This window comes from Lepeophtheirus salmonis, chromosome 4 (genome assembly GCF_016086655.4).
Source record: "Lepeophtheirus salmonis chromosome 4, UVic_Lsal_1.4, whole genome shotgun sequence".
In the NCBI taxonomy this organism is placed as follows: Eukaryota; Metazoa; Arthropoda; class Copepoda; order Siphonostomatoida; family Caligidae; genus Lepeophtheirus; species Lepeophtheirus salmonis.
Genome location: NC_052134.2, coordinates 19,745,791 through 19,760,432, shown reverse-complemented (window position 1 = coordinate 19,760,432; position 14,642 = coordinate 19,745,791). Strand labels below are relative to the sequence as shown.

Below are 14,642 nucleotides of genomic sequence, written 5' to 3'. Positions count from 1 at the left end.
TTTCAGGGGATCATCAGCGGTTCCACGCCTTCAAATAATGGTTCTCCCCTGTTTGAAGTATCTTCTCCCTTCTCCAGTAATAATAAATTATTTTCATCTAAAGTAAGTTTTTCTTTTAATATGTATGTACTAGCCACAAATGAACTATTATAATCAATCAAATTGTATTTCTTCAGGATTCTTCTCCGTCCTGCTCTCAGGCTAGCTATAACAGTCCTAGCTCGGATTACTCTACTAAACAATTATGGACGTTACCTGAGATTGGAGGTCCTGAAATTTACTTTTCTGGAGCTCCTGACACAATATCCAGAGATAATTGGTCTTTAGCAAGTTCATGGATATCTGTGGTTGGTCGAGATTTGACTGGTTGTCTCCTATCAAAAGACTGGAGTTTAAGAGAAACAGGACTCAAAGGTCTTTCTCGAGCTCTTGCGAATGCTTTAAATCAACATCGACATTCAGTAGGCGGTGATCCCCAATTAGAAAAATTATGGAAAACGACAGTTGAGGTTCTTTATCGATGCTTGGATGATAAAATATTTCGAGTATATCAAGGAGCTCTTAAAGCTTTACAAACAATGATAACTCTGACACACTGTCCTTGCTTTCTTAGTGAATCCGAGTTTAAATCTTTGTTAAAGCCCTTAATACAGAAAATAGTTGTTAAATGCTCTGATGGGAAACGTAGAGTTGCGGATTTGAGTTATTCTGTAATAAGCGAGCTTTGTAAGGGAGCCTCTGGTGAACTTGCTCCAGGAAAACATATTTACCACGAAAGAGCTCATCTATGCATTGAAAATGAGTATTTCCAAAAAATAATATTTGAACCTGGAGGAGAATCATCATTTGCTAGTACATCCTGGCAGTGGATTCTGGGTGTTTCTGTTGTTCTTGACAAACTCCTTGATGAAAATGAAGAAGATTTACTTAATCAAAATTTTGTACTTATGATAATCAATTTTGCTTTTAAGTATGTTGAAGAATTACATTTTATGAAAAATTATATTACTAAATGATTTAAAACTTTTTCTTCACTAGGAATTTGAACCATTCACATGCTAATGTGAGTAAACTTAGTCGTCGAATACTAGTGAAAGCGGCTAAAGTGTCTGAGGTTTCAATATTCCACTATGTATGGAACTCTCTCTCCTCTTTGGATCTCACTCTTCAAAGTAGAATTAAAAAAGAACTTGGATCTCATTACAACCGCATTTCCTCTACCACAGAACATTTGTACTTGAAGGCAGTTACCCTTTCTCAAGAAGTTGCCAAAGGTATGAATCTTCGGAAATTGAAAGAATCTGTGCTGAAAGAAAATCTTCCATATGATACTCCATCATGTCGAGAGTATGATGAATTATACCAAGGTTCCTTGAATAACGTTCAACAGCATATTTTGATCCACCCTCACACAATTGTAAGTGCATATTCAATTTATTAATCCCATGCGAACTTTATTATGTGCTTTACTTTTTAGTTAATGGAGGGTGCATTATTTGGAAATAACTTTCTATACTTGGAAAATCGAGATTGGACCAAAGGACCCTTGTTGGGTAATTTGCTCATATAATTTGTTTATATGTCTTAAACTATAAAATATTATGCTTTTCATTTTAGGAACTGGAGCATACAGTGCCTGTTTTCAAGCACGTGACATGCGAACAGGAACTCTCATGGCCGTAAAACAAATACCTTTGTATTCTCATACTGCCGAAGCATCTCTTTCAGAAGTGGAATTACTTTCAAACTTGGGATTCAATCCTCATATTATTAGACTTTTGGGTGCAATTCGTGAGAATAATTCAATATTTAATGTGTTCATCGAATGGATGTCGGGTGGAAGTATTTCTCATATCTTGGATATATATGGAGCTTTTGAAGAGCGTGTTATTGTTGGCTATGTTCGGCAATTGCTTTCAGGACTGGACTTCTTACATAGTAATACTGTTCTTCATCGTGACATTAAAGGTGTGAATACTTAAAAAGTCTAAAATATAAACTATAGTTATCTCGTTTCATAATTATCTTCTATTAGGAGCTAACTTATTACTTGATACAACGGGTCATCATTTGAAAATCGGGGATTTTGGAGCAGCAGTATTTCTCAATTCTCCATTGATTCCAAAAGGAAGCGACTGTGAGTTGAGAGGTACGATACCATTTATGGCGCCTGAGGTAATTAGAGGGGAAAGTTATGGGTTCAAATCAGATATTTGGAGTGTTGGATGCTGTATCATTGAAATGGCTACTCAGAAGCCTCCATGGAATACATCTGATATTTCTAATCATTTGGCTTTAATATATAAGGTATGTTACTCTCAATCTCCATGTTTAGGATAGTTTATTAACTATTTATACCACATCATGCATCCCTCACAGATAGCTCAGAGCATGGACCCACCAAAAATTCCTAATAATTTGAGTGTCGATTGTTTGGACTTCCTTCTCTCATGTCTACAAATCAATCAGGATGAAAGGCCGTCTGCTGCCCAACTACTGGAACATCGTGTTTTTAATAATTACATGAAGCTATAAATCAATTTCTTTGTGCCATCAGTTGATCATATTTTAAATGTTCCCAAATATGTTATGGGTCTATTAATATCTAGACCCCTTACCCAAATATTATTGCATTACCATGAGCTTTTATGAACTTTATAAGTAATGAGGCTGTTTTATTATTATTTTTTTTTTTAATAAGTGCCATCTATTTATTATTTTTAAGGTCTGAAATTGAATGACAATTTAAACATTTGTACATAATATACCTCTTAAGTTATAAAATAATGCTGCATGTATCCAACAGACTCTGTGCACCGTTTTTGAAAGTAAAGGGGTTAATTGAGTTACATATATATATATTCTTTTTAATTAAGCTTTTTGCTATTGTATGTTCCGGGACCCAAATTTCTCATATGCTCTGGCATGTACTCTTTTTACATCATATCTAGAGTGCTCTGGAGACTTTTTATAAATTCATGAAATTTCTGGTTTTATGGGTCAAGTCGATTTTCAGAGTAAGTATAAAGAGAACAGGTTCGTGCAAACAAAGACAGTTGGTCTACCTAATTTAATATACAATAGAGATTTTTTGTAATAATAATAAAAAATATAGTTAAAGTCAACTTTTATTTAAGAAACATCAAAATATTTTTTTTTATATTAAAGATAACAAATAAGAACCAAATCTAACCTTAACTTTTACTATTTTCAAAATATCTACCCTCCCCCAGCCAAAAATATGGACACCCTAGCTATATGATAGTCGTAAATTTTCAAAAACTGGAGTGGTCATGACCCACTGCTGCGAGGCCCCTGTTTTATCCATACATGCATTGATGTCTCTAATTGTACAATTATTGTAAAATCAATTCAGTATCGTTAATTTAAGAATTTATCTATTTCTTAACTTTTGTAATATTCCCACGACCATTGGAAATACTTAATTAACTGTACAAACGGCGAATACAAACCCTATATTTTCCTTGTTTTTTGATCTCAATACCTATACATAATTTTTTTTTTTTTTTTTTTTTTTTTTTTTTTGAGCATTTCTATTTGAACTTTATTCTGCTCTATTTTTGGATTGGTTTTGTAACTATTCTTATAAGGCATGTAGATTAATGAGTTCTGTGTACTTATTTGTTCATCAATATGCTCAAAAATCAATAACTAGTTCGTTTTTTATGTCTGTGCTATATCATAAATATTTTGTATTCTTAGAAACGAAATAAAGATATGATAAATATTTTTCAGTTATTTATAATTTTTTTGTGTTTTGGTAAAATGATTTTGGTAAACAGGTTGTGGAAAAATTCGTTGGAATGATATTGTTGCGTGGTAAAATCGTGGTTTACATTTTTGTCGTGAGACAAAATTGTTGTGGGTAATATAATCGTGAAGCAATTTCATTGTTAGCAATATGATTGTGAGTAACTTCATTGCAAGGCAATATTATCGTGTGTAATTCTATTGCAATTCTATTACATTCGGGCAATCAATCTATTGAATGATAAAAAAACATCCACTGCAGCTGCTTCCCTGAGCATCATAGACCCCTAATAATATCTAAAAATACACCCTTAAACCCCTGTACAGGTGAAGTGCTGGGGCCCAATACAGTTAAACTCCACCACTGCCGCGTTTGTAAGCATGAAAAATCCATTCTAATATGCTATAATACACCCTGTCCCACAGGTTGTGCAGGCAAGCTGATGAGCCCCGAGGTATGTTAAATTGCCATCGATTTCCTGAGTCTCAATGAACTCTTCAAATATCCCAAAAAAAACAACTCAGCTCACGGGTAGTCTAGGTGAACTACTGGGCCCAAAGTAGTTTAAATTTTTCTGCCAGGGGTGAAAAGGAAAAAGTAGTTTTAAAGATATAAAACGGAATTTAAACTGCCTTACTGTCAAGCATTTTGTCAATACAGCCTTTGCATCGTTGTAAATGAAATATTACGACTTTGATATTGTTCTGAAAATAACGCCTTTCAAAGATTTTTTCATTTATATTCTGCTCAAGTATTTAAAAAAACATTTTGTGTTCAATATCTAAGCCTAAATACTTCATTTATAACAATGACAAGGTTATGTCGAACTTGTTATTTACGTAAGTCAGTTCTCAATTAGGAAACACTCTCGAACCTAAAACTCCAATAAACACATTTATTAATTAGTATTAATAAAGTAATAGTTATATTTATTTCTTGCAGAGAAGTGAGCCATATATTTGTTTTGCCTGCATCACTCATGCCTACATTGATTATTTTCGAACAAAGATAAAATTAATACAATTTTTATCGAATAAGAGAACTTTAAAAATGTTAATTAATGTTTAAAATCTATAATTTATTCAAACCTCAGTATTTAGTTCGATTCAAACGAATGTGTGCTTCTTGAAGACGTAAGTTTAACAAAAACATGAATATGATTTGTTATTTCAGAACTTAAACAGAAAAAAATTACTAAATATTATCAATGGAATTATCAAAAAAAATAAATATATATATATATATATTGACTTTTTAATATTTTAACAAAATTGGAACTTTTTAAGGTTGCATATCTCACCAAACCTCTTACTCCAATATTACAATATATATTTAAGCGGAAACTTGTATAAGCAAATTTTAAAAGTTGCAACTTTTTCATCTCAAATTGGTGAAATGTAATTACAGCTTAAGGGATTGATATGTATTTACGAGTAATATTAGAGTTTCATAATGTTTCAAATAATAATAATCAATTTGTTATGTTAATTAAAATAGTTGAAAGTTATATCTATAATAATAATGCAAATTTTTTCTGTATGTTTGAATATCTGAATAAATGAAAACGAGTCAGCGGGTGCACTGTAAATAGTGGCCATGATGTACATATTTTGTACTAAGCAATAACAATGTAATCATATTAATGAACTGTTGCACATAAGGACAAATTATGTATATCGATTAGAAAAGGAAAAACAGTTGATGTGTGTGATCTTTCTTCTTTTTTGTTCATTATTTAATAAGTTATGTGTGTGTTCACATTTCCCTCAGAAAGAAGAATTCTTGGCTATTTTTGGTGTAAATTGATTTTAAAATGCATTATAAAATAAATATGTATTTAAATGTAATTATAACATTTTCCTGCCCTAATGCTATTTAAATTTAGAAGGATCTCCTCTTTATAGCAGAAGATCATTTTATCCCTCCAAAACCATATAAAATGCAGCTGATATTACAAATGTCTTAATTCAGGTGTACCATATGTCTCCCTCTCTCTTTCTCCTTGCAATCTCACAAAAATCATATCCCTACATATAGTATCGAATGTGTTTACAGGGTCCTCTCTTATGTAAATAATAGAACTATTTTTGATATAAGAAATAATAAGGCAGTCTCATTGAAGAATAATATAAATACAAGGTTAGACCATCATGTAATCGGTCTTGCTTTAATTTTCAATCTGATGTATTGTACTGACTGCAGGGCAAGACAAGCAGATTTTGACAAAACAAGCAACCACTCACCACTGTTAGAATTTTTAATTTAATATATCGTATCAATTGCTGGGTTGGAAAAACAGACTTTGAGAAATCCTGCAACGACTCATACAATATGACGTCAATATTAAAAGCGTGGTGGAAGTCAAACATGAGTCGTACATGCGTTATGGTATAGGTAAGGTTGATAATTTTGGTATGGATACAAAAGCGTGCGAGGAGAAGGGAAGAAATACTTATGGTATCATTGACCATTGAGTAAAATAATAAACATATTCCTCTATCAAGAACAGTAACAATTCCCGCCTTTATTATTCAATCTTAATATAATATTAGATACTGATAGTCGATAGAGAACTGAATAAAATGCCTAAAATAACGACTCCTGTCTGAATTTAATGATGAATACATCAAGTCAGACTTTAACTCTGATCTCACAAAGGTGCTTATTGGATGTAATATATCCTTATCCATTGCTAATCATCCTACGTTTAAAAAAAAAATATGGAGAAATACACGGGTAAACCCATCCCTTCTCGATGAACTATCATTAAATTAATGGAGGATGTTGGGACTGATGTCATTTATAGAAATACCCCCATTGTAAATTGTGAAGTTGCGACAATTTTCAGGATGTTTTGAATCATCCACACCAAATTACGATAAAAAGTTATCAGTAAAAAGTATAAAATATTTACTAATTTTGAAATGGAACTCTGAATTTTGTACCATCTAACAGTAAGTATTCATTTTTTTAAATCCAACCATAAAATAGGATTATATTTTTAGCTAAAATTATCAAGAATTTTGATACACAACCCATTAAATGGCAAAAACAACTGCTTCAATGGTCGCAGCAACAGGGTAGTAGTTTTGGATGGTTTGCAGCTAGTTTGTCTGAAATTAATTTCTTCACTGAAAGACTTGGGTATGATAATTAGGTTTTCCAATATTATATAGTCAATAAATATTACTTTTTTATAACTTAAGGATTGGCCATGGTTGATAAACTCCAAGAAAGGGTGTTCAAAAAACTCATACAAGGCAAAAACAACTGCTTAAATGGTCACAACAATGGGGCAGTTGCATTGGGCGTAGCATTATAATTAGCAATTGCCTGTATCCTTCATGATAATAGTATGTTGTTATGCAAGCATAAATAACTTTTTTGATGCTCTTAATAAGAAGTATTATCCCCGGACATTAGTACATAATTAGCTTTTGCTCTAAATCTTTACGATGGATTTAATTCTAACATTTTTTTATTAGTATATTTATTGTCTAATTTTATGATTTTGACATTTACTTTATTAGTACTAATTATTTAGGCATCATCGGTGGAGATATATATATGTATCCTGTGCACAATTGTATATAGCAATTTCCACATGAAGAAAAAGGGATAGTGATCTTTTTGCTTAAACTCCACGTCCGGCTTGTGTTTTGCAACCTAAATTTATGACATATTTAACTGAATTCCGATGTCAGAACCAGACAATATTATTTGGATCAATCTATCATTTCAATATTCTGTATTTATTATTTATTGTTATTATTAGTTATATGATTCCAATTGTTTAATTTGTATATTTAATATATGATGGTTTATTTTTTAGTATGTAGATTATATTTAATGTAAGCCTTCTTTTTAAACTTGGAACTTCAAATATATTTCAAAATACTCTACTTTGTCGTTTCATTAGTTATTATTCTGAGAATATGGTTCATAATGAATTACAATTTCATGGAGTGGGACGTTTTCAAATCTGCTGTAACAGATAAAAAACGTCTAAGTCAATTATACGTAGTATATCTTCATTAAACATTTTGCTAATAAATATTTTCGTTATACGCTCAAAAATCATAATAAAGCAGGCAGCTGATAATAACATCAGTATTTTAAACAATGATACCATAAGTCTTTCTCCCCCCTTCTCCTTACACGCGTTTTTCTCTCCAGGATTATCAACTTTGGGTATAGCCTTGTATTTCTATTAACCTTTTCTTTTAATATCACATAATTAATATGATTAATTTAATATCATAATTCATGTGCATTTTCACTATATGTTAAGATTTGAAATAAAAATAAACACTGGTATGTTAAAATGAACTTTGTTTTTTTAATTAGTGAGGGCTCTGAATAAAAGTACTCAACAGTCGTCCCAATTTTTTTTTTTTCTTAAACTCTTATTATTATTCTTTTATTTTAAGAACAGAACACATTTGAATTAATGTATGTAAGTATTTAGTAGTTACGTGTGATTGTGCTTATGAAAAAGGGAAAGCAACACTGAGGATATCTTCTGGAGTAGTTATGTTTTATATTATTTAAGTAAAACTTTGTATTTTAGCAGACTCCGGGAAATGCTCGGTGCTACCACTTGTAACAAATATATCAACTTTCCTTATAATACTCAATTATTGCATTATCCGTTTCCAGAATTCCCAAGTACTTTAATTTATTCATCCAATTTTCGGGTTTCAACTTGTACAAGATAGCAACATCTGTACAGTCATGGAATTCTAGTGTCCAGAATTCCATGGTACAGCAGAGCCCACTTAAGCCGGTTCTCAAGGGATAAAAAAATATGAGCGGCCCTAAACCTGCGTATTTATTCATACATTTTAGGTCTTTATAAATTTGATATCCATATGGGGGGGACGATATTTTTGTGCTATTTGACCTCAACAATGGAAATCAGAAAAACTTTGTTTATATTCTGTATAACAAGTTTAATGTGCAGTGATATAAATCGTGTGTATTATCTAGCTGGTCCACTTTTTTAGAATTGGTAATCTAGCTGAAGAAAGAAATTTATATTCCTGAGCTGTTGTCATTATTGTTATGTAACTCCTGAGTAGTAAACTTTTTTTCCTACAACATTCAATTATTTTCAAACCCTGATTGAACATTCGTTTGTCCTCATAAAGGATAGTAACTTTGAGGATTTATTGCAGAGCTATTATTATTGTAAGTCCTGGTTGGAATCAGTGTAGAATTAAGAATTGACATGGAAGTCATTCTTGAGAATGATTGTCCTTGTTGATTTCCTTCTCCCCCTTGTCACAGCTGATTGTAGCTGATGTAATGAAATGTCATAAAAACTATGAGGTTCTCCTTGAAAACATTCTTCAAATTGTCAGAGTTACAATGCAGATTTTTGGTTTCTTTTTTTTAAACATTCCAAAATATACACAATTTTCATTACTGTTGTACTTGTCGCCTAATTGAACTTAATCTTTTAACTATAACTTGAATACGTTGAAGAACATTTCATCGTATAATTTAAATCCTATAGAAAGAATAGGATTTATAATATCCCTATTCTAATTTATTTATGCTTTAGTAAAAATATTTTAACTATTGTGTAGAAATTAGGAACGGAAAATCCATATCATATCGTCACTTCAGTTGAAATCCCTAAATGTAGTAAACCAGAAATAGTATTGATTAAAAATAGATTCAATAAGTGGATCGATACGATATTTATAACTATGAAATATAAGTGACAAGTCATTTTGCCGTAAAATTTTGTTGTATTAATTATATAGTTAATGAATGAGAAGTATTTTCAGTCTGATAAATTAGAAACCTCCACAAAGGTGTATAACAAGATAACGTCTTGTAAGTAAATTCAATACCTTTTCAATAAATAAAACTATGAAAAGTTAATTTATAACAATGTGATGTTCTTTTAATTTTTATTCAATTTTTGTGGTATCTTATCAAAATGAAGATTACGGGATTCAAAGGTTATATTTAGTTGGTAAATAGATTCCTATGAATAGTGGATGTTGAAGTGTAATTCAGAGGATCTCCTAACAAAATCCTTGTTCCATGGATATTTGGAAATTTTAATTCAAGCGTGACGCTTAAACATTATTGGGATCATTATGATTGCTCAAGTGTAAAAAATAAGGCAAAATACAAGGAGTTGATGTGGAATAGCGTGTACCACATGAACACCATCAAAAAGTTTTCCTAATGAATAAGGAAATACACATTTTTTTAGAAGATCTTTAGAGATTATTTCAGTCATCAATACGTTATAAACTTTGCTCTGATTGTCATCGAAGATTATTTAAATAAGAATTGAAAATCTACGTAGGGAAACTTCTAAGAAACTGTACATACAACCGTCGTACGCGACTATTAAAGGTATGGAAAAAAATCAACCCGCGTCAATTGCGGGTTTAAAAAAAATAATGATCGTCAGATGGTTTAGTAGTGAAAGAATGAACTAAGTAGACATATCTAGAAGAAAAGAAATACTTTTATTGTTGTTGTTTTTTTAAGAAAGAAAGAACATGTTGGACACAACTGATCACTATTCTTTTCGTCTCTCATCTGATGAGAGTCTCAAAGGAACTTTATCTTCGACATTTTCGAATGGAAGACGTCCACCTTCCTCTACCTCCTCCTCCTCAAGTAAATTGAAGATTGATCAGATGTTTAATGAATCCAGGATTACATCTGTTCCTCCAAAAGTTCATCAGATCAAAATGAAATTTCAAAGTCCTAAAGACACCATTGGTTCTGTCCCTGCAAGTAGAGGGATCCCTGACAGAGATACGCCCTTTTCCGAAGCACGCTCTGCTGTTCAAAAACAAATCCAGAAAATGTTTGACTCTTCTTCGAATTCTTTTTCACGGAATCATGCTTCAGGGAGAGATGTGCTTCTGCTTGGAAAAAGTAAGGAAGGGGTTGGAGGAGTTGTTATTAAACACACATCCCATGGAGTGAGTCATGACTTTCCATCACTGGAACCTTTGAGTCACTCACCACCCCCTCCCATTCACTATGGAGTTTCTGATGCTCTAAAGTCCATAAGACCCTTATCTACTGCAAGAAGTGGGTCCGTAGACTCTATACGTATATCTGAATCATCTTCTCTTCTCCATACTCATTCGAGCCTTGAACAAAAACATCAGAAATCTCGTCTTTCGTCTCCTAATTTATCCACTGGGAGTCTTTGCTCTCGATTACAGAGAAGAAAAAAGAATTTGTTAAGCACAAAGTTGACTACTTGGGGGCTCTTCCAGTGCCATCTAAATCTACGAGTCTGAGTTCCTTACAGAAACCTTTAAAGGATTTATACTTCAAGTATCGAGCAATGAAGAATCTCGGACAAACAAACCTTCCAGGTACTTTAGAGATTAATGATAATGGGTTGGTCGTCCAATACATTCGGGAACTTCATAAAGGTGTCCAAGAAATATTCAACTCTTTTTCCACGATTGCTGTGTGGGCGGCAGTGAAATTCATGCATAAAAGAGATGTAGTTCGAGGATCAGGACAGATCCGTCATTCATTTGCATTTTTACCTTTAATCAGTGATCCAGAAGGAAGAGATAAAGCCTCATTGTTCAATGACATCGAGGACCAAGAGGTGGAGCTTGCATCTGATACTCCACATCCCCCGTTATTTGCATGTGTCATGAGAAGAAATGGAGCCCCTAAACAGTTAGAGTGCCATGGGTTTGTCTGCTCTGAAGCTGAAGATGCCATTACCATTGCTGCTAATTTGTATCAAGCCTTGCTCAAAACTATGAAAAAAAGGGCTGATCCAAATAATGGAGTAAAACCAAGTGTTAAGAAAGCTTCTGTACCCTCATCAGCTTCGAAGAATCTACCCATACCTCATAGAGAAACACTAGTTACTCCTCCGACTCGACCACCACGAAGACGCAAAAAAGAGACAAAAAATTCTTCTTTTCGAAGCAATGGCTCATCTCGGAGGTCTATAAAAAGAGGTGCAAATGGACGTCGCTCTGGAAAACTCTCAAACCGTGCATCTCTGGATCGTAGAAGTAGTCGACGAAAAAGGAAGCCAACTATGCCTTCTAATGTTTCCTTAACTGGTAAAGGAGACGTCTATACTCGAGTAGCCATTCCTAGATCAAAAAGTTTTATGAACGTTACAAGTCAGTACAATCTACAAGAACTTTTCAAAGAGCTAAAGGAAAAGGAAGGGGTTGAGTCCATAGATGACGTACTCAAAAAAATAATATCCCCAGACGGAATATCCTTTAATGAAATCAAACCTGTGTACAGGGAGTTACTCCTTAAACTTGCAATGACAATGACTCAAGATGAAATTTTTCAACGCTCAAAAAATATAATATCACAAAAGAAATCCACGAAGAGTCAAAATAACAATAACAGCAGCGGTAGTGGCCCAAGTAAAAACGATGGGATTTTGGGATCTTTCTTCAACAAGAAAAACAAGAATGGAGAAGAAAGTTCATCAAACTCTACCTCGTCTGTCTTTTCTTCCTCAAATAATTTAAAGATAATCACAAAAGCTGACATTTCGAATCCGATACCTATAACTGGAAAATATTCCAATTCCTCCACGCAAACGAGGCCTGTCAAATCTGCACCATTGCCTCCAGTTCCTCAATCCAAATTATTAGAGGATGAAGCATATTCTTGTTGCGGAGGATGTGGAACGGATTACGAGACTGTTGATTATAGTGATTGTTCCTGTATTTCCTCCTCCTCTCCTCTTGTAAATGCCAAAAAATGTTCCAATGTTGGCACATTAGCGTCATCATCCTCTTCCAGTAGCTCAATTTCTTCCACGATCGTATCTTGCAACTGCGACTATGGATCTTGTGACTCCAACGATAAATGTTACTGTACATTATCACGCAACTCCAATGTTCCTTACTCCCAAAAACGTCCACAACCTACAAAAAAACTCTAACATCCCTCAACGCCCCATCCTTCATAGAACCGGAAAAAGAAAAAACTCAATCGGCTCCGGGGGGGTCTGGTTACGACTCCTCATCCAAAAATGGGTACTCAACGTCATCTTCATGCTGTTGTTCCTGCTACTACTCATCTTCTGGGGGTTCAAGCATTTCCAGTCAACGATTATCATATCTTAACAACAAATGCATCTCACCCAACAAAGTCCTCATGTGTTCAGCAGTGGATACGAAAGGAAACGTCGTATACCAGGGAGCCTCTCATGAAAACAACAAAATTCAGCCCAAAGACCGCTCCAAATTAAAAGAAAGAGATGCCAACTCAAAAATGAACATTATCTCAATGAAAAAGTCTGCTGAGATCGCAGCTGTTTTCTCCGGAGCAAAGATCAATCAAACCACAGATATTTTCAACGGCACTGAAGGAGAAGAAGACGATAAAGACTCAACAGACGATGCATATGACTCCATGAAAAATGGCTCCCACTCAGAGCAAGCATGTCGACATCCGCACGATCGATCTGTTCCACACCAGTTCAGTGAAGCAAACCTAAAACATGCATTGGGCTATTTTCCGTAAGAGAAAAGACACATATAGAATAGTCTCTCGGTGTCTATTGTTACCTATGAATCTCATTTCTTCTCTCTAATATTTCAAATATATGTGTTCTTGATTTTTTGTGATAATTATCCCTACCCATTTATTTATTTACAATAAAAATATCATTAAATGTAATACTTAAAATTGAAAAAGACTGTAAATTGTATTATGCCAATATTTTATTCCAGAACTTAGCCTGCACATTTTTCTATTCAAGCTATGTATGTAAACACAATACCTTCTGCATTTAAATAAAAGAAAATGCCCCTACATACTTCATTAAGGTGTACACATTATATTCTTTTAACTTAACGGTGTCTTCTGTCTGCTTTGAATTACTTTCCTGCTATGCACCTGTGTATATTTCGCTTTGAGCAAATAACAGAATCATTTATTTTTTATTTCTGTAAAATAGCTGCAATTGAATATTAATACATATTAATTAACTTATATAATATATATTACTTATCTAATATAATGAATTGATAAAACAAGTCGAGGACAAAAGTGCAATAATAATTATTTACCTTACTCTTGTTTATGTCAAAAGAGTCACAAATCATTATGTTATATTTCTAGTTTTACATCCCATGTATATTGTAGATACGTGTTGTAAATTATGTATACCCTTATACCTATATAATTATAATAATCAAAAATTGTATGTACATTCATTATACTATTTTTTTTTTTAAATCATGGAATCGAAACTACCGAGTTTTAAAACGATAATTAATCAATTGAATAAAATTGAAGATATTATTGATATGTTCTACGTTACTTCTTTTATCCATCCTATGCTTTCAAAAGTATTATGATGACCTGCGGCATACAGAAAAAGTTAAAGAAGGTTTGCACTTGAGTAGTTATATGATGCATGGTAATTAAACACATGTGTTACACCGTTGCTATGATCAAGAGTCCAGTGTAAGGCGTGCAACTTTCTGTTAGCTAATACCTTCAGAAGCCAAATGTGCTGCATGGAAATGAAGCCCATAATACATTAATGAGGGTTTTATTTTTAGAAAATAATATTACTTTGTATTTTTAAAAAACCTATGTTAAATGAATGATTGTTTATTTTTAATGTCCTTTTATCAAAATTTATTCGATGAATATATGTCTTTTTTTTACTTTTCTTTAAAGTTGTTTCCAGTACTGGATCCCCTCAAGAGCAGGGCCTGAGGCATTTGTTCCATGTGTTTTCCTCTAAAACCGCCCTCAATGTAGATTGTAGAGTTTTAAAATGCAAAGTTTAAAGTTGTTAAAAATTTGTTTAAAAAGTAGAAAGAGATTCAATCAGTTAAAATTTGATCCTTCATACATTATTTAGATA

General features: G+C 32.9%; 2 protein-coding genes across 2 annotated transcripts in view; both read left to right on the top strand.

The window, feature by feature from the left end:
- Window positions 1–2,855, top strand: part of LOC121116981 (mitogen-activated protein kinase kinase kinase 1) — a 28,972-nt gene extending 26,117 nt beyond the window's left edge. The window contains exons 4-10 of the mRNA XM_040711299.2: window positions 7–102; window positions 177–970; window positions 1,039–1,417; window positions 1,478–1,553; window positions 1,618–1,968; window positions 2,036–2,307; window positions 2,380–2,855. Of these exons, the coding sequence (XP_040567233.1) occupies window positions 7–102; window positions 177–970; window positions 1,039–1,417; window positions 1,478–1,553; window positions 1,618–1,968; window positions 2,036–2,307; window positions 2,380–2,535 (2,124 nt within the window). The 3' untranslated portion in view covers window positions 2,536–2,855. The remainder of the gene's footprint in view (window positions 1–6; window positions 103–176; window positions 971–1,038; window positions 1,418–1,477; window positions 1,554–1,617; window positions 1,969–2,035; window positions 2,308–2,379) is intronic.
- A 7,382-nt stretch (window positions 2,856–10,237) lies between these two features.
- LOC121116980 (uncharacterized) lies at window positions 10,238–13,568 on the top strand. Its single transcript, XM_040711297.2, is given in 3 exon segments — window positions 10,238–10,962; window positions 10,965–12,641; window positions 12,644–13,568. Coding segments are annotated over 3 exon segments (2,982 nt in total). The 5' UTR covers window positions 10,238–10,299; the 3' UTR covers window positions 13,286–13,568.
- The last annotated feature ends 1,074 nt before the right edge of the window (window positions 13,569–14,642 follow it).